The sequence below is a fragment of the Protopterus annectens genome, chromosome 7.part0 (genome assembly GCF_019279795.1).
Source record: "Protopterus annectens isolate FY-2018-M chromosome 7.part0, PAN1.0, whole genome shotgun sequence".
NCBI lineage: Eukaryota > Metazoa > Chordata > Ceratodontiformes > Protopteridae > Protopterus > Protopterus annectens.
The window spans coordinates 1,918,342,787-1,918,366,333 of NC_056739.1; the positions used below are offsets into that span (position 1 = coordinate 1,918,342,787).

Sequence of the window (23,547 nt, forward strand, 5' to 3'; positions counted from 1 at the left end):
CAGACATAATAGAGCCCTTGTACTGTGAGACAGCTGTCACATAAGCCTTAATATTCATGTGGTGATTTGTGTGAGGGAAGGAATTGGAATTTATTCTGTGCTTGTATGGTAAATCAGTTATGTGTTACTGAAATTTATGGGAGAATAGTTTAAATGTGCTCAGGCATGTTTGATATTCTGTCATCATTGTAACATAACAAACAATGTGTTGCTGACTTTTTCTGGTTGGAGAGTAGTTTATTCAGATGTGAAGTGGTGCGTTTTATTCAGGATGTTACCTTAGCAACTCTTAATTCTAGTACTGATTCTAGGTGTGGTGGTAAGGGTACTTCTCACTTTGCAGCCAATTTGTATGGCTAAACAGTAGTACTTGTTTTTGTATTTGTTTGAGATTAATAATGGAAGTCCCAGTCATGTACCCCATCATAATGAAACAGAGCATTGAAGAACCGCCCAGATTTTGTAGGTTTTTGTTTTTCTTTCATCTGTTAATGCTTAGATAGAAAGTCAGACAATGAGAGCCTTTTACCACTAGTTTACTACCGTTGATGACAGTGTGCATAGATGGCAATATCCCAGATCTTGTACTTCTTTGCTGGTTGCCCTCCTTTAAATGTAGCACAGACGTCTCATTTCCCTTGTGAGGTCAAAAGGACAGACCCTCCCAGATGCTTTCTAGCTCTTTTAATTCTTGCCTGTGGTTACAGAATCCTGTAATTGATGGTTATTGAAGAGGGACTGATGCACTGTTTACATTTTTTTTCCTTTTCTTTTCCAGACACCTTTATTGCATTATCACTTGTGATATAGGGAAATTAGCATTAATATAAAAGTAATCAGTCTATATTAACATAAACATTATACTTCTCGTATATTGCTATACATCATATGACCTAAGCAATATTATATAAATTATTCAATTCTGAAAGCAAGTTTATTTGATCACTTGTGCTGTCTTCTCCGTTATTAGCAGCCCCACGTGACTGCTGTCTGATGTAGGGCAGTAAAATAGCCGTGAATTCTTCCCTTTAACTTCTTGTTCTATTTGCTAAATGATGGTCCTGGCGACCACTGCTGTTTAGTGACTGAGTAACTTGTTAAATTCTTTTGTGTGACACTGGAGGGAAAATGTCAGAATAACTGGATGATTTAGCATAGTGGCACGTTGCCCCCAGCTGGCCTGCTCTGTGTAGAACTCCCAAGATTTGTGTTTTAACACCACTGTCCACAATGTTAATGCTGCTGGTGGTATGCCTTATGGTGCAGTATTTTCTGCATGCATTTCTCTGAATTCGTATAACTTTTGTGTGAATTTACATGCATAAGCATTATTCGCTTCTAAAAAAAAAATACTGATATTAACATGCAGATTTACTGATCAAAAGGTTGCAATTTGCTCCCTGAAGCCAGTGGCCTGTTTTGTGTTGGTTGTGTAAACATAGAATTATTCAGTCTTTTTTTTTATTTATTTTCTTTTTTGTATCTGATATGCAAAGAATGTTGTAATATTTCCATTTGTGCATTATTTTATATTCCTTTAACACTGCTATTTTTTTTTCTTATTTCCGCAGTTGGTTTTGCAAGCGTGGAATGTCCCGGATCTTTCTGCTGGGGTGAATTGCTCCTTTGAGGATTTCACTGAAAGTGAGGGAAGGATAGAGGAAGGAAGGATTTTCTGCATTTCACCGTCTGCAAAAGATGTTGTCCCCATCACCAAGGGTCAAGGTGAGTCTGAACAGTAGTGGAGGAGACTGGGAAATGCTTATAACAGCTGTAGTATTAACATCAGGATTCTTCATTGAGATTGAGGAAACAGTCACTTAAGTTTATTTTTCAGCTGTTTCACATTTTTACTTTATGACTGAGAAAGCATTTTTGTCTTGCTTAGCTGCATTTACAGTCTTTTATTTGAGGCTTTTTGCCAGTGACCACCTTTTAAGGGGGGAGGAGCACTGACCTTTACATAGGTAGTCTATGGCAGCATTTGATGTAGATAAGTTTTAGTTAATCCTTGATTTGTCATTTGGCAGCAGGTATATGGTTGTAACCAAGTGTATTTATTACACTTCTTTGAGAAAAAATTTGTGATGGTACAGCGAGAATGTTTTATCCCCACCTTTGTTGCTGTTTTTTTCTTTTTAAGGAAACACTGCGCTGTCTAATCTGCTGGTAACACTCTCCTGCTTTCTAGGTATTGGTGTCGTATGTTTGCTGCTAGCATGCAAATCATTCTTAGTAAAGATTTTTGCCAGTGTAAAGGTGCTTGTTCGATGAGCAGTAGTTCTGTTGTACACCATAGCTACAGTATTGAGCCAGACATCTTTTTTAACCCCAGTGTAATGTTATGAACAACTTACTAAGCAAATATCTATACCAAAACAAGGGTGGTTTTTTTTTTCAGTTTTCTTGTGCAGTCTAGGTCAATGGTTTGGCAGTAGGTATGGCCCAGCATACTGTAGCTAGAAGTTATTTAACTTTTATAGGATCTTTTGTCCAGTAATGCATGAGCAGGCAGTGATGTACGTACATCTCAGAATCCACTTGTGCACTCTTTGCTTACTTGCTTGTCTAACCTGGCAGTATTTTCCTGTTGGTTTCCCGAAGGATATAGGCATATCAATACCCCATCCCCAGGAGAAGAAGTCTATCTCTTGATAACTTCTTCTCTTTCCTGACACACCTGCCTGTATCTAACCCCCCGACTGAAGCTATACATTGTTCTATTTTTTTCCCTTATTTTACTTGAAGTAGAGAGACGTGTGTGCATCTGTCAGAATGCAAGCTGTGCCAGAGCGATTTATTAGCTGCACTTGCCTCTAAAACCTTTCCTCTCAGCATTTGTTTAAAAGGGATATAGTGTAGACCAGTATCATCCTAAACTCTACACTGTTATGTACCCAGAATTAGTTCATGTTGAGAATTTCTGGTCACTTCAGAATAGAAACTGTCACCCTCCCCAGAGTGATGTGTAGTACTCTAGATGGGACATTTCCAGTTTGTGGTACATATGAAGATACATTTTTTTTGTTTGTTGTTGCTGATGTTGCACCCCCCCCCCCCCCAAGTCATTCCATTATCTGCAGCCCTTCTTACAGGTGGGTGCTTTGGTTATTGTATCCTGTACATGAATGCTAGCCAGGAATGTCACACTGATGTCTATATATTCTCCTGAAGTTATCCCTACTAAACTGTCAAGAATGTCTTTCTGCTGTAGATCTTCCATGTAACACTTGTTATACAGAGATGTTCCACAGTACAGAAGTGAGTTGTTAGGCATAATGCATCAAACAAAGCAAGCACTATTTGTTTTTTACATTCACTGATTGAATGGGCTTTTCCCATTCACTCAGTTTCTTTAGTTGCTTTTCTAGGAGGTGGAATTTATTTCTTGCACTTTGTTGACCTGCTAGGCCTAGCAAGATCCAGGTATTTTTCAGTGACAACCTGTTACAAAGAGCTCCAATTACTCCAGTATTTTGAGCAAAATTGTACAATAATTGTAGGAATAAATTATAAAAGTTGTTGCTATTATAGTAGAAAGGGACAAGACAGTGAATTCAGAGTGACTTTCATTCCACAAGTCCTCTTTGATTTTCTCTGTCTCCTCTTGCACAATGGCATGACTGAGCTAGTTGTTTAACAAGACCAGTGGTTTCTGGTCTTTGAAATGAGACGTGCTCTGTTGTTTATTTTGGTTAACAATGCAAGACACATCAGGCAGCAGTTATTGGTACTGATTACCAGACCAAATATAAGATGTGCCATTTGTCTTTTTCAAGCTACTCCTAATATAAGGGAGGCAAGAGAAAGGTGTACTGTAACTCACTGGTATGATCTCTGCGTCACAGCTCTGGGTCTGGGGGTCTTTACCACTCTCTCTCATCACTCTCTGGTGTTTGCATGTTCACTCTTTGCCTTCATAGGTTTTTGCTGAGTATTTTTTGTTAATTCCCACTTTCTATGAATATGCTGATGGATTCTTTACTAAACAGTCCAATTATACAATGATGTTCTTCATTCCACATTGCTGCAGTCCTAACAATTGGGGTAGTCCGCTGTCCAGTCGGCCCGAATACCAAAGTATATGGCTGACGTCGGTCAGGGCGCATTAGACTGACGTCAGTACGTCACGGTACTAATGCGCATGACCGACGTCATATCCTCTGTCTTTTTTGCCGCATGGTCCGATGCAGAAGCAATTTTGCGAGTGCAGGTTGGCGTTCTGAAAGTTTCTGAAGTCAGAGTTTCAGACCGAATCAAAGTTGGCTAAGTACCCCGTTGGGGAATATTTTGGTTTTTTCTTGCCTCAGTATTTAACCGGATGTCAGAAAAAGTGAATAACTGTATTTCTTGTGGGAAACAGATACCTCATAGGGATTACCATACTTTGTGTATACCTTGTTTAGGGCCTGAGCACGACGTTGTTGGATGCCGCTCTTGTGCTAGATTTAACAAACGCACTATTAAGAGAAGGTTAGACTGTGCCAGGTTAGTGTTTGGGAAGCGTTGTAATTATAAAATGCCATCGGATGCTCCGGCCGGCTTCGCTAAAACGCAAAGATAAAGCAGCAAAGCCTAGGGTGGAGGAACCGACAGTCCCAGACGTCGGTTCTTTGGAAGGCTCAGTGGAGCCGGAGGTTTTGCCAGGTGTCTCTTTGGAGTCTCAGGGAGAGACTTTACTGTTACAGGATGTATCCTCTCAGGAAGTAGGCCAGGCTGAGGGGGCTTCTCAGGTGGCTTTTCTTCCCTCTCTTCCTAAGGTGGTTAGAGCCTCCCCTTCAGTTTCCAAGGCTTCTTTGAGGGGCAGGCCAAGATTAGCTTCTGTGGGGGTTTCTCCTAGTGCTTCAGGATCTTTGCCTAAGAAACATATGCTTAAAATGGCAGAGGATTTGATTACTATGATTAGGGGTTCTATGCCCCCTCCTGATAAGAGGCCTAGGGTGGAACCTGAGTTTGAGAGTTTTGAGCAATGCTCGAGGCTTGAGTCTTCGGCTGAAGACTTGCAGGAGTACCCTCCTTATTCTGATTCTGATGTGGATGATTCCACTCCTTCTGCTTCTCCTCCTGAGGATTTTTCATTTTCAGAGACTCTGCATTCCATGAGGGAGAATTTTAAATGGGAAGGTCAAGATTTCTCTGATTCCAGGAAAAGGCTTAGGGAATTCTTGTTTTTACCCCAGCATAGGCCTTTAGCTATACCTCCTGTTTTGAATGTGGTGGAAGATGTGTTTGCAGAGGCTTCCCTGAATCCTGATTCTTTGCCTCCTGCCCCAGTTAAACCGGATAGGTATTATAGGGTGCCTGAAGCTCATAAGTATCTTTTTAAGAGTCCTAGGGCAGACCCAGAAACTGTCTCTCAGGGACCTAAAGGTGTGAAGGCCTCAGTTGTTACAAATCCTGTCCCTCCTGATAAAGAGGCAAGGGCTTTGGACAGATGGGGAAAGAAAGTGTATACTTCTTCCACTTTAGCCATGAGGGCGTTGAATTGTCAGTTTCACGTTAAAATATCAGAATTATCTTCTTTCACAGTTGAAATCTAAGGTGGATGCTCTGGCTGAAGGTATTGAGTGTAAAGAGTTGCAGGATTTAGTTCATGTGTCTGAACAGGTGGGTAAACATTCCTTGCAGTGTGGTTTTGATGCTGTGCAGGCCTCTTCCAGGGTGGCTGCCACTGGTTCTGTTCTTCGTAGGTACGCCTGGCTGAGAGATCAGAATTTAGCTGAGCATGTTAAGACTAGGATTTTGGATGCTCCTTTACAGTCTGATGTGTTGTTTGGTTCGCCTGTGGAAGCAGTTTTGAAGAAAATGGAGGACAAGGCTAAGTCTATGCAAACTGTTAAAGATTTTTTGCAGGTGCAGCCTCCGAAGTTTAGTAGAAATTGGCCTACTAAGGGATGGACTTATCCTGCTTATGATTCCCAGTCTAGGGGTAGGTCTAGACGTGGTAGGGGCAGAGCTCAGGGTTCTTTTAGGCCTAGGACAGGGAGTTCCCCTGCTCAGACTTCTGGTGAAGGCAGGGGTCAGTCCTTTCGTAAGCAGACCCAATGACCTGCCTTTTCAGCTGCCAGTACGTTCTTGCCTGGCAGCACCTTTGGGAGGAAGGCTGTCTCTTTTCAAAGAAAATTGGGATTTAATTACCCAAGACAGATGGGTTCTGGATATTATTCACCACGGTTACAGGTTTTATTTCCATACCTTGCCTCCTTTCAAAGGCATGCCAGACATTCCTCCTCTTCAAAGAACAGAGGCTCACAAGCAAATTTCTCTGTTGCTCCAAATAGGGGCCATTCAGTCAGTTCCTGTGCCAGAAAGGGGCCTAGGATTTTATTCTCGCCTGTTCCTAGTACCAAAGAAGGGGAACACGTGGAGACCAATTCTGGATTTATCTATCCTCAACACTTATCTGGACATTCCCAAGTTCAAAATGTTGACGTTACAACAGCTTTTACCTCTGCTGGGCAAAGATCACTGGATGGTAACTTTAGATCTCAAGGAAGCTTACCTTCATGTGCCAATAAGACTAAGTTGCAGGAAGTATCTGCGTTTTCGAGCTGGAAATTCTCATTATCAGTTCTCTGCATTGCCCTTTGGCTTATCTACTGCGCCCAGAGTATTCACCAAGGTTCTGGCTCCAGTGATAGCTTACTTCAGGCTAACAGGAATCCAAATCTATCCTTACTTGGACGACTGCCTGATTCTGGCTCAAGAAAAAGAAGATCTTCTACAGCATCTGGAATATGTCATAGCAGTGCTAAGATGCCTAGGGTATTCTGTGAACGAAATAAAGTCCAGTCTAGTACCCTCTCAAGACATGTGCTTTCTGGGTGTGAGACTGAATACAGCAGCCCAGATGGCCTTTTTAACCCCGGACAAACAAAAGAATCTTTCCAGTTACTTCCATCATCTATCTCTTCAGTCCGGGCTGACTGCAAGGACAGTCCTTCAAGCCTTAGGGTTCATGGCATCTTGTATTCTGGTGCTTCCCAATGCCAAACTGCATATGAGGAAGCTACAATGGTATCTCAAAAATCTGTGGACACAGCACTGCCAGGATTTGGACACTGTCATTCAAATAATACCTTGCATTCAAAAGGAATTTTTGTGGTGGGCTCAGGAATGTCACCTAAACAAGGGACTCTCTGTGACCCGGCCAGAGGCAAGTCAGATTCTAACGACAGATGCCTCAGATATTGCTTGGGGAGCTCATCTAAATGGAAAGTGGATACAAGACAAGTGGCCTGCCAGACTACAGCATCTACATATCAACATGAAAGAGATGTTAGCAGTTCAGTTTGCATTAATTGCTTTCAAGGAGTTACTTCTTCCAGGGCAGGTGTTGATTCTAACAGACAACACAACTGTCATGTGGTACATCAACAAACAAGGGGGAACACATTCTTACCCATTGTGCAGACAAGCAATGATTTTATGGGAGACTGCGCTCAGTCTGCAACTAACTCTTCAGGCAAGGTTTCTGCCGGAGCACAGAACTCCTTAGCAGATGTATTAAGCAGACAAATCATGGATCCCCACGAGTGGAAACTGGATCTTCATGTATTTCAAAATTGACAGTGTCATGGGGAACTCCAGACATAGATCTGTTCGCTTCTCCACTAAACCACCAGCTGCCAAAGTTTTGCACGAAGGGATTTCATCACACAGCTTGGAAAGTGGATGCTCTTTCTTTCAGTTGGAAAAATCTTCATGTGTATGCCTTTCCACCTCTGCCTCTTCTTCCAAAGGTGCTTCTAAAGGTCAGACAAGACAAGCCAAGGATGATTTTAATAGCTCCAGATTGGCCTCGGCAGCACTGGTACCCATTACTGAGGAGTCTGGTAAGGAAGCCTCCATGGCCTTTACCCTTGATTCCACACCTATTGTCTCAGAGGGACGGTCATCTGCTCAATGTCAAGCTTCAAACTCTTCATCTAGCAGCCTGGCATATTCTGTTTTGAAAGACAGCAGGTCTCAACTTCCTCAACAAGTTTTAAATGTGATTATGGAAGCCAGAAGACCTAGTACAAGGAAAGTGTACGCAGAAAAATGGAAGAGATTTTTATTTTGGACTGCAGCGAAGAATTTGGAGATTTCGGAGCCTAATTTGAGTGTGGCTCTTCAATATCTTACTGAGTTATTGGACAAAGGTTTGTCTTTCTCTTCCATTAAGATTCATGCTGCAGCAATTTCAGCTCACTATGATTGTGACCCACCATTGTTTTCACATCCTTTGTTCAAGCAATTTCTTAGAGGGCAAAGAATATAAGACCCCACGTGAGCTCCTACTCCTGCTTGGGATCTCAATTTTGTGTTGGAGAAACTTACTCTACAACCTTTTGAGCCTGCGGCTACTGCTGAATTGAAATACTTGTCATGGAAGACTGCTTTTTTGTTGGCCATTACTTCTGCGAGAAGGGTTTCTGAGTTACAGGCCCTTATGGCAGTGGAGCCTTTTTTGATTTTTCATAAGGATAGGGTATCTTTACGTACTAATCCTTCCTTTATGCCTAAGGTGGTTTCTAGTGTGGCTTTAAACCAAACTATTCATTTGCCTACCTTTTATGCAGATCCCCAAAATAAAGGGGAAAAGATTTTGCACACTTTAGATGTACACAGGCTATTGCGTTATTATTTGAGCAGGACTAAGGATTTTAGGCAGTCTCAGCAGTTGTTTGTTTCTTTTGCTTTGAGTTCAAGGGGCAAGCCTGTGTCAAAACAAACTATTTCTAGGTGGATTGGGTGTTGCATTACATTTTGTTATTCCCATCATGGCAAGGAGATTCCAGCTGGGATTAGGCCTCATTCCACTAGGGCTACTGCCACTTCCACAGCATTTCTAAGAGGGGTGGCAACTAAGGATATTTTGGAGGCAGCTACTTGGAGTTCAGTGCATACTTTCTCTAAGCATTATCACCTTCCTCTCTACTCTAAGTCTAGGGCTGGTTTTGCCACAGCTATTTTGCAAGGCATGTTGTCAGTTCCTGCTTCCTTCTGATTTGCCAGCCTCCCTTACCTCTGCTTTGGGATTCTACCCAATTGTTAGGACTGCAGCAATGTGGAATGAAGAACATAGTACAGTTTTGTACCTACCATAAATGTAGATGTTCGAGGATCCACATTGCTGCAGTCCAATTTACCCTCCCTCCTTCCCCTCTGTGTTTAGGGGTGGTTGTGTAGGTGAGGTTATATTCTGCTAATTGTGTATATATTGTATATATATATCTTTTTTTGGTGCAGGTATTTTGGGAGTTTTTGGTTTTTGGCCTTATCTTTTCAGGGTCTTCTGACATCTGGGGCAAGAAAAGACTGAGGATATGACGTCGGTCATGCGCATTAGTACCCTGACGTACTGACGTCAGTCTAATGCGCCCTGACCGACGTCAGCCATATACTTTGGTATTCGGGCCGACTGGACAGCGGACTACCCCAATTGTTAGGACTGCAGCAATGTGGATCCTCGAACATCTACATTTATGGTAGGTACAAAACTGTACTTTTATCCTTGTCCTCGTGATCTGGAGCATAGGGAAAATGGTCTTAGAAAGACCGTTTTACTTCATCAGTCAGACAGATAAGTAATACAAAGTACATTATATGATTTAAAAAGAGTCTGTATATGTACGTGTGGGTGGAGATGGGGGTTAGGTATGGAAGAACTTCTGATAGATGTTAAGCACTTCCATTAAACGTTTGTGGAGCACATTCTGTGGGTTTCTGGTACTTGTTTGTTCCTATCATGACTTTAACTTTCTGCTTGAAGGAACTTGCTTATGAAGATATGATTTACTTCTGTTTCCTGAGAAACTGTAGTCAGTTGGCAGGGGGTGTAGGCAAGGCATTTTAACTGCATATGGGACAACCACTGAGTGTCATACACCGCTGTCCTCTGACTAAAAAAGTTGACCTGCTCTTAACCACAGCCATATACATAACTTTATGAAAAAATTATTCCTTGAGAGTACCACTGAACAAGACATATGTACACCCACACCACATATACCATCGTATATATACAACTCAGTCTTTCCTCTTCTGTAGCCCTTAACAGTAACCCTAACCCATAAACAGACTCCCATCCCAGTGCCCAAACTTTCACTGTATCAGAAATTTTCAGCATTAACATACACTTAGAGTTATCGTGACCGCCAGCATATCTGTAACGGAAAAGGAAATGCTCTGTTTAACTGTCATATAACTCCTGCTTTCAGCAGAGTGCTTTTGATAAATTCACGTAGCATCAAACTGAGTATTTGATGGAGTGAACTGCACTACTGTGTGTGTGTGTTTTTAATATAAATATATATATATATATATATATATATATATATATATACATATAATATGCATCCACACATGCACATGTGTGTGTGTGTATAATATGCATCCATCCACCCATCCTCCAACCTCCGTTCCCATTTTGCACATGGGATCAAGGTGTCACTTCCGTGGGATCAGGGTGTCACTTCAGCAGTGACAATCATCTTGAGCCAAGGTTTACATAACAGGGTGGCTAGCCATATATGTATGTATGTGTGTATATATATATATATATATATATATATATATATATATATATATATATATATGTGTGTGTGTGTGTGTATGTATATATGTATATATATATATATATATATATATATATATATATATATATCTATATATGTAATATCCATCCATCCTCAACCCCCATTCCCAACATGGGGTCAGGGTGTCACATCAGCAGTGACATTCATCTTAAGCCAAGGTTTATATCGCAAGGTGGCTAGCCCTATATATGTGTGTGCGTGTGTATGTATGTATATATATATATATATATATATATCTATATATGTATGTATATTTAGAACCCCCCCATGCTCACGTTATTTGCAAAGGTAGTGTTAGTAAACCAGTTAGTGTGTTTGTTGCTATTGCTAAAAGGAAAATATGAAATTATGGTTTAAATGTATAATGTCTCATTTTTGTTTCCTAAAGATAGATACACATTTAAGTCTAATAATTTATTGGGCAGCATACACAGATGCAAGTCCCTTCCACTTACATGGTCACACTGCTAAGTAGTTTGGCCATTGTTTTGATTCCTACCCAGATACCACTAGCCCTGTTAAACGACTAGCTTTGTTATGCTAACTTCACAATATCCAAAGTTATGCAGCAAAGACTGAAAAAAAAATCAAACTCAAAAACTGCAAGATGAGATCATTAAGATCTCACTGTCTTCTCCCTTCCTGTTGTAATAGCAACAGCTTTTACAAATTATTCCTGTTCTTGCTGAACATTTTTGTTTAAAATGCTACAGTAACTGATGCTGTTCTTACTATGATTATGAAGTTTGTGCAGTTTTGGGGTCTTCTTTTTACCTTTGCTTAAATGACATGGTGATTGATGTTCTCCTCTCAGGTGTTTCTCCTGAGAGAACTCCTGATGGGTTATCTCATGGCAGAATAGTATGGACATTTTCATCAAATGGAAGAAGTCATTCCCGAGTCCAAATTGTATCCTCACCTTTTTATCATTTGTCCAGAATTTGACCAGTTGCCTGGTATTTCTCCCTTCACTGAGAAGAACCAAAGATATTTATGGGACTTTCATCTTTTGTGTCAGTATTGGAGAACCCATTTGTGTGTCCTTTTGTGACTATTAGTGACCAAAACAACACAACAGCACTCAATCACTCGTAAGTCAAGGAATGGTAAAAAATGGAGATGTAAGCAGTGTCCACACATTATAAAGGATGAAAGTAGATGCCTACAAAATGGATTGAACAGTAGAGTACAGTTTTGTAGAGGTAATTGCAATACAAAAATGTTAGTGTATTTGGCCATTTGTGGAAGATGCAATGCATTCTATGTAGGGAAAACGGCGAGGGCGTTTAAGGATAGGATGTATGAGCACCTCCACGACATTAAGTCTAAGAAAGAGACCAGTGCAATATATAAACACACATTGAGTTGTGCCTTTGTTAAAGGTTTTAAATTTGGGATTATAGATGTTGTCAAAGTTAACCCGAGGGGGGGAGATATAAGGAATGTATTATTAAATAAGGAACTCAAATGGCATCTTAGGTTAAAGTCTAGTATATATCCTGGTTTAAACAAATATATTACTATTAAACCTGTATTAATGCTGAGAGCTTCACAAATTTAATAAAACCACCTTTACTTACATATAAAATTATTTAAGGTGTTGTTTTAGGAATGTATTATAACATCTTGCAGGCTTAATGGACATTTTCAAATGTTTTTATTCACTGTTTTAATTTTAATTAAATAATTTTGTTGTTTTAATTGTGTAATTGGGGGTAATTAAGCACAGTATAGATGGGATGAAACTTTGAATGGGGGCATCTGATGAAGTCTTGTACACAAGACTAAAGTGCTAGACCTTTTCTTCTATGTGGTTATTGAGTTTCAACAATTAATATCATGGGCAAAACCATATAAAAACATACACTTACAGCTGACAAGCATGGTGTTAAAACTGTTACATGCTCAATTTACACACATTTGAATGAGGGCATTCCAGTGCACCCTTTGCCAAAGACTTCAGTCACTCTTCCTCCTTTGACGTATTGCATTTGTGGTAACCTGCATTAACTGCCAAGGAGTGACATCTGTGGTTCAGTAAAATGAGTGCAGGAGGTCTTCCTTGTCTGCATATTGAAAGGCAGACGGAATAAACTTGGAATTAGAATGTGAAAAAAAGTGTTCCTCGTTTCTATTACTTTGATGCATTCCGTTTTAAGACATGTATTATTATGATCTCCCTTGGAGGCAAAATATTTCTTAGGATCTTGCACTAGGTTTACTTAATCAAAGATGTGGATTAACCACTCTGTTCGTATTCCATTCCATTTATTTATTTTTAAACAGTATATTATGCTGAGTTTCCTAAGTAATGTGAGTGATTTGGCTAGGAGGTTTCCATTTTTGCTTACTGTGTACGTATACCACTATTACTCCGTCAGCTTTAAAAGAAAGCCTGGCTTTAAGAAAATAGATCATTTGTTTCTTTTTCCTTTTCCTGCAGCTTTCATTATGAGCTCTTTTTGTAAATACCTTGCACACTAATTTACTTTTTTTTCATCAAAAGCCAGGTCATAGCCCTTGTCTCTTGCCTCTTAAATGGGTAGGTGAATTGATCTGTTCAGGACTTTTTTCACTGATAACCTGGGCCAAAGGCATAACAAGTAAGAATATTCATATTTTACAGAAAACGTCAACACAGTCGTGCCTTTTGTGATCATACAATTAATATATATTCATTAAATAAAATTATAATACTAATAATACTAATGAAGTTACGTCCAAAGACCTGCACAGACTGATTTGTTAGTGAATTGTGGCACTAAAAATTATAATGGTGGGTGACCATAATAAACAAAATGCAGTAGCCAGTTAAGGCAACAAGCAAACTGCCTAGAAAAGAGCCACGTTTCTGTGAGTGTCCGCCTTATCTAATGCTGAAATGTAAATATGTATTTAAATGAAATATTCAGCCACTGCATTCAGTGTACGGGATAAAGAATTTGGGCAACTGACTAACAGGAATGCTTAAAAGTAAAGAATATTTATTGACTTATTGACATCTGGATAGAGTATGCAAAAGTACTTAACAGAAAGTGGAGATGATCCCTTACACAGTTCAGATCACACTGCGGAAGTCAGTCACTCGGAATGGTAGGGAGAGTATGCATCTGCGTAGGAAACGCAGGTGTAAACAGAGTGATGGTGGTAATTTTTATATAGTCAACTCTGTGATTGTAGGAAAAAAGGGAAAATTGTAATTATTGTATAGTTAATTGTGTGAAGATTTCACAAGTGACAAAGATATGGTGGTATTGATGCATTTTTTTCCTGAAGATGTGCAGTTGTATCTGTTACTGTTTTTAGCTGTAATTGCATGTAAAGTGGTAGAGCTAATGAAGGCAGAGGTTGTGGTTTAAAGTTTTCTTTGCAGTGGCAGAACATGGTGTGGATCTGAGAGGAGGTCAGTATGGTGGCAATAAGACTGATAACGTGACTGTCATACTTTTATATTCTTCTGCCAGCCCTTTGCTGAACTAGCAGTCATTTGTTTTTTTTTTCTCCCCTACTATATTTTTGTACCACAGCTGACCACCAGCTGCCCTCTTGTTCCTTTCCTTGTCCACTAGATCTACTGGATCCAACTTACACTCCCCATCTATACCTGCAGCATGTATGAGGATGGTGAGGAGATCAAAAACTGTGGGACAGTGTCACACTGCTTCCAAAGTGCACTCTTCTCCAATATTTACTCAATCAAGCATGTGCTTAGTCATCCACCCCCCCCCCCCCCCCCCAGTATGCCATTTAAAGAGAGTCAGCTCTGAACTGCTCAGACATTAGCGGGATAACCCCTCTCCCTAAGGTAGCACCTTGTAGTTGCTTCCATTTCAAAAACAGTTTTTTTAACAGTTCTGCAATGTAGTGCATATTTACTGGCTGTTGTACCTGTCAGAGTCTATGTGGCCTGCAGGGTTTCTTATTTTTGTTTTTTTAATTTTTATTTTCAAGACCTTGTAGTTGCTTCCCTGGTCTTCACCAGTGATATCTACCACACAGCATTGAGCTCTAAGCATGCACTCCCCCCCCCCCCCCCTCACACATCCTCTCCTAATGACTGAGACACCCAAACACCTAATCGAACCTGGGCTGCGTGTGTCATGGTCAAGGCTTTATACCCGTAGTCCACGGCACTAGCCTGTACTCATTTAGTTGTTAGTAAAGTATTACAGATTTATTCTACGAAAGGATCTGATAGAATAAATCTAGAGACGTTCTTGATTAGTTAGTCATGCTTTCTTCCCTTTGGGAGTACGAATTAATAATAAAAAGTTATTCTCAGATTGTGAAAAGACTTGTACTCTTTCCAGTAGTTGATGTAGCATCTGGGGTAAAAGCTTGGGATATTATGTTTGTAAGTAGTCATTGGAGTTGTTCCTCTTTAGTTATTGAACATGTAGTTGAAAAGGCAAATCAGAATAAAGCTGGATTCACATTTGGAGCAGTTTTAGTAAGGGAACAGTGACTTTTATGAACTTCACAGGGGAAGCCATAGCAGCAAGCCTCACCGTGGTGCTAAACATCATAACTGTGATAATTTTTAAGCAGATGACATCTGTCTGTGAGCTGTTCCTTGCTTTCCTAGGTCTTACTGCAGTAATTCCTTGGTTGTTAATTCAGAGTGGGATGCTCTGGTATAATGTTAGATTCAATTTAGTGAAGTTAAAATGAGTAGAGTTTATAAAGAGAGAGGACCACCAAAAGCATCTCTACAGGGTCTCAGTTTTAGGGTAGGAGACGTGAATGTCACTTTTTATGTTGGAAGGCTATTTACTTTTCTCAGTAAAAATTGCACTTATGTACATGCCAGTCTCAGTGGATGTAAAGATGTGATCACCTGACAGCCATGTCATTCATAATCAATTGGACATGTTTGTTTCTGTCACTGTTCCTGTAAACATAGACATTATTAATGTACTTCAGAGTCTGAGAATATATATTATCCTTTCTAGAATTTTTGCAGTGTTAGGTGGGATGCAAGTAGGTCCTTAGTTTGATGCAGATGAGATAATTTTAGGGCTGGTTCTAACCACGGCTTTTTTCCAAACTGCACAAATGGGTGTTTCTTGGAGTGTCACGTTATACACAAGTGATAGTGAGATGAAAAAGTTGACAGTACATTTCTCAGTAGTGTTGGATAGAAGTGGTCAGCACCTGCAACTTCTGAATTAAGGGAACACAGAAGGTGCATACAAATCTCCGATTGGGAATTACTGTAAAGTGAAAGGAAGGGAGAGAGTTAGGATTGAGAAGATGGGGAGTATTATGATTTGGGGGCAGAAGATAAGATTATGTATTTGAAAAGCGTGAGGTAGGGATTACATTTGTCAGTTAAAGGGAGACGGAGGTGATACGAGAATTAGTTTTTTCCCCTTTTTATAGGAGGGTGGATGTTGTAAATTTTTTTCTTTTTATTTTTTGTAATACTATTTTTGCCTGTTGTTCCTCCTGACCATAAAATTCTCTCTGTGATCATCCATTTATTTCCTGCTTCTGCACTGCCTGACCGACACAGTGCATCACTCCATGGGAGGATCGTATCTTTTTACTGGAAATTTGCCTCATTGCTGACTAGCACGTGCATTACATGGATGACAAGGGCAAGAGTAGCCATAAAAAAAAAAAAAAAAAGACCTCTCTCTTCCTACTTCATTTTGCTGCTTGTGCTTAGGAGTTCAACTGCATTTAGTTTGCTGCATTTGTTACTGCTTGTCGGAAGCCTCATTAAACCGATGGTGTTCTACTGAATAACTGCTTTATTTGAGCTGTTGTTTGCTGTTGTGATTGTGAGCTACTGTTTTAAAGCAATTTAGTGATTAACTATATTTCATTGCTATCTATTCAATTCATTACTGTTTAACTGCATTTTACTGCTGTTTAACTGTATTTTTTCATACTCTGACTTCTGTTCTTTTTTAAGTGGTTAATCTTTGCTTCTTTGTGAGTTTTTTTTTTACTTGGTTCTTAACCTTAAATTGAGTAGCATAGTCTAGATACAGGTTTGCTGCATCCAGAGCTTTAGCTGCAGTTTTTAACCCTTTTTGAGGTATCACAGCTAAAAATTCCCCTTGGCACTTGTGTTGTCAACTAGTAGTACTACTCTTAGACCTTCCACCCTTTACCCTCTTAGCTCTCTTTGGCCTTTCTCCCTCAGTTTCTGGCAAATATGGATGGACAATTTCCTACATTTTCTCCTGCCAGTCTGGTTGATATGGGCATCCTGAGAGTGTGTAGCAACTGCCTCATGTACACAGACAACCTTCTAATACTACCACCTATGAACACTGTTTGTGAGAGATGCAATTACATCAAGCACCTAGTGTCATTACTCTCTCCCTCTCACAGACCAGTATATCTGGCACTGAGAAGGTTGTTAGCATGAACACCACACCTTAAACATCACCCACACCTACACAACACACTCCACGTATGCGGAGGTCCTCAACAAAAACATACCCAAACAAAATAGATGTCTGAGGCAGAAAAACACTTCAACTCCACTGCTCACCACACCACACATAGTCCACACAGCTGTGTCTCACAGCCACTAAGGCCTAAAAATAAACCCAACATATTAGTCATAGGAGACTTCATTGTGAGACACACACGTGTGTCCCTCACCACCCTGGATAAGGAGAAAGTCACAGTTAGTTGTTTGTCAGGTGCTAGAATCTGCCATGTCACCCATGCAGTCTTTTCAACAACAGGTGCTGCTATGACTCTGTCATAGTCCACATTAGAGTGAATTTTCTGGTGTCATTCCAAGGGGAGTCCAGTACCTGACAGCATGGGATGACCTAATTGAAAAACCACGGTGCTTTGCTAGAGATGGCCTGCATCTGTCTCCTTTGGGCTTTAGGCTCCTGGCAAAGGCTGTTGCCTCCCCATGGTGCCTTTTTAGGCGATGCCATAAGGTCAAAATTACCAACATGAAAATTTCATCAAAACACAAATTAAATGTCATGCTGTTAAACATTAGGAGTCTAAACATGGAACTGCACTCATTGCAAGCATTCTTAACCCTGGAAGATGTTGACATTTGTGCCGTCACAGAAACCTGGTCCAAAGCTGTGAAGACACCTCAGCCATAAGAGGTTACTTACCTTCTTATACATTCAAACCACAAACCATGGGCAGGAAAGCAAAATGAAGTGGAGTTGCAATATGTATAAAAGACATACACAACTCCAAGCTGATCAAACAGTACGACGCACAGGAAACACTCCAGGTGCAGTTAACAATTGACAAGACCCCTATTCAAATCATAGCTAGCTATAGGCCTCCAACTATCTGGACCTCTTTGATTCTGTCAAGATTCAATCCTTTACCCTGATCCTGGGACATTTTAACTATCCAACCATAGATTGGAAGAAATACTCATGCCAAAAAGAAATGCCTAGATACCCTGATTTTGTCAATGCAGATGCCTTGGACCAGTTGGCCGACACACCCACAAGAGGTGAAAATATCTTGGATTTGGTATTAACCAACATGAGTAACCACTGCAACATCCCTACAGTGTCATCATCCATGGTAATATCCAACCACTTTCAAAGTCACCATCTCCCCCAAACCCTTCCCCTGCTAGGGTCAAACAAAAAAAAACTTCTCCAAAGCTGATTACAACCTCCTTGGAGGAAGGTGTAGACAGCTTCACAGCCCTCTTGCCCTCCATAGGAACTGGCACATATGTCTAAACCTACACCAAACTACTGTATGAGAATTTATATAGCTGAATGGAATCGGGAATACCCGACAGGATGAAATTCCTCCTCCTCAAGGAAGAATAAACCTGTCTGGTGGACATCTGCAATAAATAAACATTATAATAAAAGGAACAAATTGCTGTCCAGGACCAAAAAGGAGCAGCTGCCTAATTGGAATCAATCTCTCCTTAACCTGAATAAGCAAATAAGAGCAGTAGCAAAGTCATCCAAAGCAAACTTAGTCCAAAGTGGCCACATCTACTAAAGACGATCATAAAGCCTTCTTCACATATGTCTGCAATCTCAGGGAAAGCACCCAGATCTACTTAGAATTAGTGGTCAAGAACACCACATAGACAAACTCTGTAGATGTAGTCAACCTGCTGGCAAATAGGCTCAATGAAAACTTCACCCCTCTGTCCCTCCATCAGTAAAACAGAACATCTCCAGTACCTGCCCCCCTCCCCTTATCTCTAGGGAGCAAGTCATCAATGCTCTCAATGCCAAAAAAGTCAGCCTCCATGGGACCCGATAACATCCCAGGCTGCATCCTACATGAACTCAGACAGAGAACTTGCAGCACCATTAGGCACCCTATTCAACCAAAGCCTGAATATCGGCTTTGTCCCAGCCGAGTGGAGGATAGCCAGTGTAATCTCTTTGCACAAAGGTGGATCATCCACTGATCCAGGAAATTGTAGACCCATCAACCTAACTAGCCTAATCTGCAAGGCCATGGAGCAGATTATCATGAACCTGATTAACAAAGAACTTGGCACCCTCCAGACACTCTGTCTTGCACAGTTTGATTTTGTCAAGGAGAGGTCATACCTGTTAAATTTGGTCAACTTCTTTGAGATGGTCACCAAGGCCATGGACAAGGGAAAGACAGTGCACACCGCCTACCTTGACTTGGCCAAGGCCTTAGATATTTTTCCCCCACTCAGGTATAACCGATAAACTCTCTCAACTTGGCATCAATCCATGTTACCAGATGGGTAGCAAACTGGCTCACTGATAGAACCCACCTAGTCAAAATAGGGGAAGCTACCTCAAGCAGTAGACCCATAACTGTGTACCCCAGGGATCTGTCTTAGGGCCTCTGCTATTTGGGATATACTTTTTTGAGGTGCAGACCAAAACCAGTGGGATATGGCTGACCAAGTTTACAGATGAGTGCAAGCTGAGTGCTATCACCAATTCCCCTAGTGATGTGGACATCCTCCAAGAGTGTTTCACCCAAACAAATGATTGGTGCCAGAAGAATGGCCTCAAACTGAATTTCAAAAAATGCATCATCATCCCCTTTAGGGAGAGTGACGTCCTCACAAATTATCACATTGATAATAAGATCATAAGCCCGCAATCAATCATGAGGGATTTGAGCACCCAGGTTGATAGCAAACTGACTTTTGATCACCATGTTGCCTCCTTTGTATGGAAAGCTTTCTACATGGCCCACCTCATTAGTAAGGGTATCTCATCCAGGGACAAGGTAATCATAGCGTCCCTGTATTCTTCCCTTATAAGACACATTATTTACTACAATGCCCCTTTCGGCATGTACCTCACAAAGCACATGCAGCAGCTGGAGAGACCACTGAGGTTCCTCACTAGGAGAATCCAAGGTCTCAAACATCTACCCTACACAGACAGGTTAAAGGCCCTGTCCTTGTACTCATTCTCATACAGACTCCTTAGAGGTGACCTCTGTCTGGCATACAAAGCAGTCTCAGTCCCCGCCTTGATGGGACTGCTGCATATCCTTAAGTCAAGCTCCACTCTGTTAACCCACATGCATGAACTCAACCTTATCTCTGACATCAATAGGACTTGTTGGTGGGAAAGATTTTTGTCCCAGACACTCCCCCCTTTGTGGAATAGACTCCTCTCCACGTCAGAGTACCTCTAACCCTTTTTAAGCACTACCTGGATAACTGGATGTGTAACAGAAGTTACACCCCTGGGATTCCACCTGTGTCCCTGCTGGACAGTGACATAGGGTGCTGACTTGTTGGAACATGGGCTAAATTCTTGTCTAGACTTGCAAGGACCTCAAGGCCAATAGTCTAGTAGCTTCCTTTGATCCTATGATAAAAGATTTGGTCCCCCAATCCCCACTTTGTATTGTCCTTCATTCTCTGGTCCTACTCTTCATTATTCTGGGCAGAGTCCTCATATTTCCTTTTTCTTGAGTTTGCCTGCTTACTCAGACGTGCTGTGACCTCATAGCAGGTTTATATCAGTTAGGGGTTTGAGAATAGATCCCCAACATAGTTCTGGGTTCAGTGCTCAAAAAAGGGGGGATACCATTACTAAAGGAACTTGCAAGAAACTAATATGACTGAATTGGTTTGTTTTTGATATTTAGGACCAAATTGCAGCCCTAATTTCAATGGCTTGTTGAGATAGCTTTAACTTTTCTGGATTTGGGGTTGGCCACATTTAGAAATGCACCCTTATCAATTCTCACTGTGGTTATCGGAACCAGTATCATTCCAGACAGCTGAGAGGAGGGATTTTGGACAGTCCTAGCTCCACTTCTTAGATAGCTAGTCTGCACACTCGCCTTGTTATCCAGTCCCACACCACCTTCTGATTGTGTGTGATTTGAGGTATTGTCAGCTATGTCAGGAGAAATAAGGCATTGGATGTGTAACATATGCTAGCATAGCTAGCTGGAGTTTTGTTAAGAATTGTGTCATTTATATATCAAACTGATTTGTATAGGTACTTGTGTTAAAAACGTTGAAAATGTATTTGTAAAGCTGCTTGTGTTAAAAATGTACCAACAGTGGGTACTACTGGACGGGCGGCCGCAGTGGTGCAGCGGTTAGCATTGCCACCTCACAGCAAGAGGTTCTCCGGTTTGATCCTCGGCTGGGGTGCCTTCTGTGCATAGTCTGCATATGTCCTCCCTGTGGTCGCATGGGTTTCCTCCGGGTGCTCTGGTTTCTTCCCATATCCCAAAGACATGCTGTAGGTGGAATGGGCACTCTAAATTAGCCCTAGGTGTGAGTGCGTGTGTGTGCCTTCTGTAGAAGGTTGGGCGCTGGGCTGGCAACTTGGCACTGTAAAACTCCACTGCCAATCATGAGCGGACAGGTGATCCGCTGTGGCAACCCCTAACCGGGAAAAAGCCGAAAGAAGAAGTGGGTACTGCTGGACAGAAAATAAATACATTTGTATGTCAGACTGTATTGTAACTGTTGAAATGAATATATTGTAACAGAGGATACTGAAAGAGAAGAGGTTAAGCTTAGTCCAGCTAACTTTGAAAATAGTTTGAAATTAAATTACCAGGTTTAGGCCGTAAAGATTATATACTGCATTTCTGATTGCAGCCAGAGACAAAATGTCTGTGAAAACCAGGACTGGGAGTCCTACTGTATTGTGCTTAGGGGTGAACTAGGGAACAGTAATTCTTTAGTCAGTCAGGAAGATATAGTGATATTAGTTAAGTATTTTTCTGTATCTGTATGAATCTTTCCATCCATGTTATTTTTAATATATCTTGTGATTGAAACTCTGGTGCCTACCATAAATAGATACTTAGTATTTTCATATTCTTTTATTATTTATTAAATATATTTAAACTTTTCATTGTGGCTGGTCTTTGAGAATATTTTAACCCTTGAGAGTACTTAATTTATTTGGTGACACTGTGGCCACTGCTGAAAGCCTTGCTGCATTGGTCAAACACTACCATTTGTATTACTGTTAATCTTACTAAGTATAATTAGATATCCTGGTGAGAGTCTTAGAGTAGCTGGCTTTGGAGTGTTGTGGTGGCAGTATCTACCTTATAATCTGGGCAGAGGGAGCATAGCTCATAAATTTGTTTTTCCTACGTGTGTGTCAGCTACTTGGAGCAGTGACAAAGAGCACTGGTTTCACAGAGATGGTGATGGAGGACTTGGCTGAGGACTCAACTCTACAGCTGTGTCAGTGGGGAGTCTTATTTGGGGCCTGGAGAGAGAGAGAGGGGGAAACCCAGCCCCAGAACTGTGTGCTCCATATGTGCTTTTAAGGGAAATTGTGCTTGGTGCAGAGAGCTGCTTCTGGAAATATTGTGTGTGTCTGTCTTTGTTCCAAGTGAACGTCCCACACCAGTGTCAATGGTGAGGATTGAGGCTTCTTGATTACTGGCCCAGAGGAGGGGCGTCACAGTGTGCATAATCACACCTACATGCCTCTGAAGGACACTTTAAATGGTGCCACCAATCCAATGCCTGTGATTTCCTTTGCTTTTCAGGTGCCTATAGTTATCAGCTTGTTCCTGAGAAGTGTATCAGACCAAGGCAGTCATCCCCCAAGGATGAATGAGCTGGCATTAGTCACACACTCCAATAATTTCACTCTGGCTTCGATAGTTCCCAGGGTTACCTGTCAAACCTGGATTATCTAGGTTGCAGTCATGGATGGTATCCTGCACCATAGAGATGGCTTATTTAAATTATCTTAATTCTTTTGTGATTTGTAAAACTACTGGACATCTGTCTGAAGGTTAGCCGCATAAGGGGACATGACAACTCTGCAGTGCTAATTTCTGCAAGTCTCCAAGTTCAAGTCACCAAAGCTGTTTCATTAAAAACCTGCATTCAGCAGAGCTGAATTTGCTCTTTCCCTGATTTCGTGCAACAATGGACTTGAGGGGTCCCTCTTACTTGGGGAAATTCCAATGGGGTGTGACTTCCTGCAAAAGAAGACAAAAAACTGTGTTTTAGATTCGCTGAATGTAATTTTCGGCAAAACTATTTTAGGGGCTTGAGACTTGCTGAAATTACTTGATCACTGAGTTTACATGAATCTGCTGTGGATTTGAACAGTTGCTGATGTTCTTCATGTTTCACTGTTGCATTTATTACATTTGGGTAATCTGCTGGCAGGTTGCCCTCAGTCGGCCTGAATTCCCAAGTCTTGGGTTGTGCATTGGTTGCTGTCTCCTCTTCCATGACGTCAGGTCGTCAGGGGTGTAAGACATGTAGCCGATGCCATTTTCTTTAGTCTTTCTTGCCACACGGTGCCCGAGGCAGAAGCATTTCGCAAGTGCTGGTCAGCCGACTACTGAAATATTCGAGTTTGAGTTTCAGAACCGAAGTCTTCACTAAAGCAAAGTAACCCGTTGGGGGAAACTTTTTTCTTGCTCCATACCGATGTCAGAAAAAGTTAATAATTGTATTACTTGTAGGAAGCAAATACCTCATAAGGATTTCCATTTATACTGTATTCCTTGCCTAGGCCCAGATCACAACATG

The 23,547-nt window shown here is 41.1% G+C and overlaps 1 protein-coding gene across 1 annotated transcript in view; it reads left to right on the forward strand.

Moving 5' to 3' along the window:
• Nucleotides 1–23,547, forward strand: part of LOC122807260 (plexin-A1-like) — a 2,134,283-nt gene that overhangs the window by 1,134,753 nt on the left and 975,983 nt on the right. Inside the window, exon 7 of the mRNA XM_044078363.1 lies at nt 1,572–1,725. Coding sequence (XP_043934298.1) covers nt 1,572–1,725 — 154 coding nt within the window. The remainder of the gene's footprint in view (nt 1–1,571; nt 1,726–23,547) is intronic.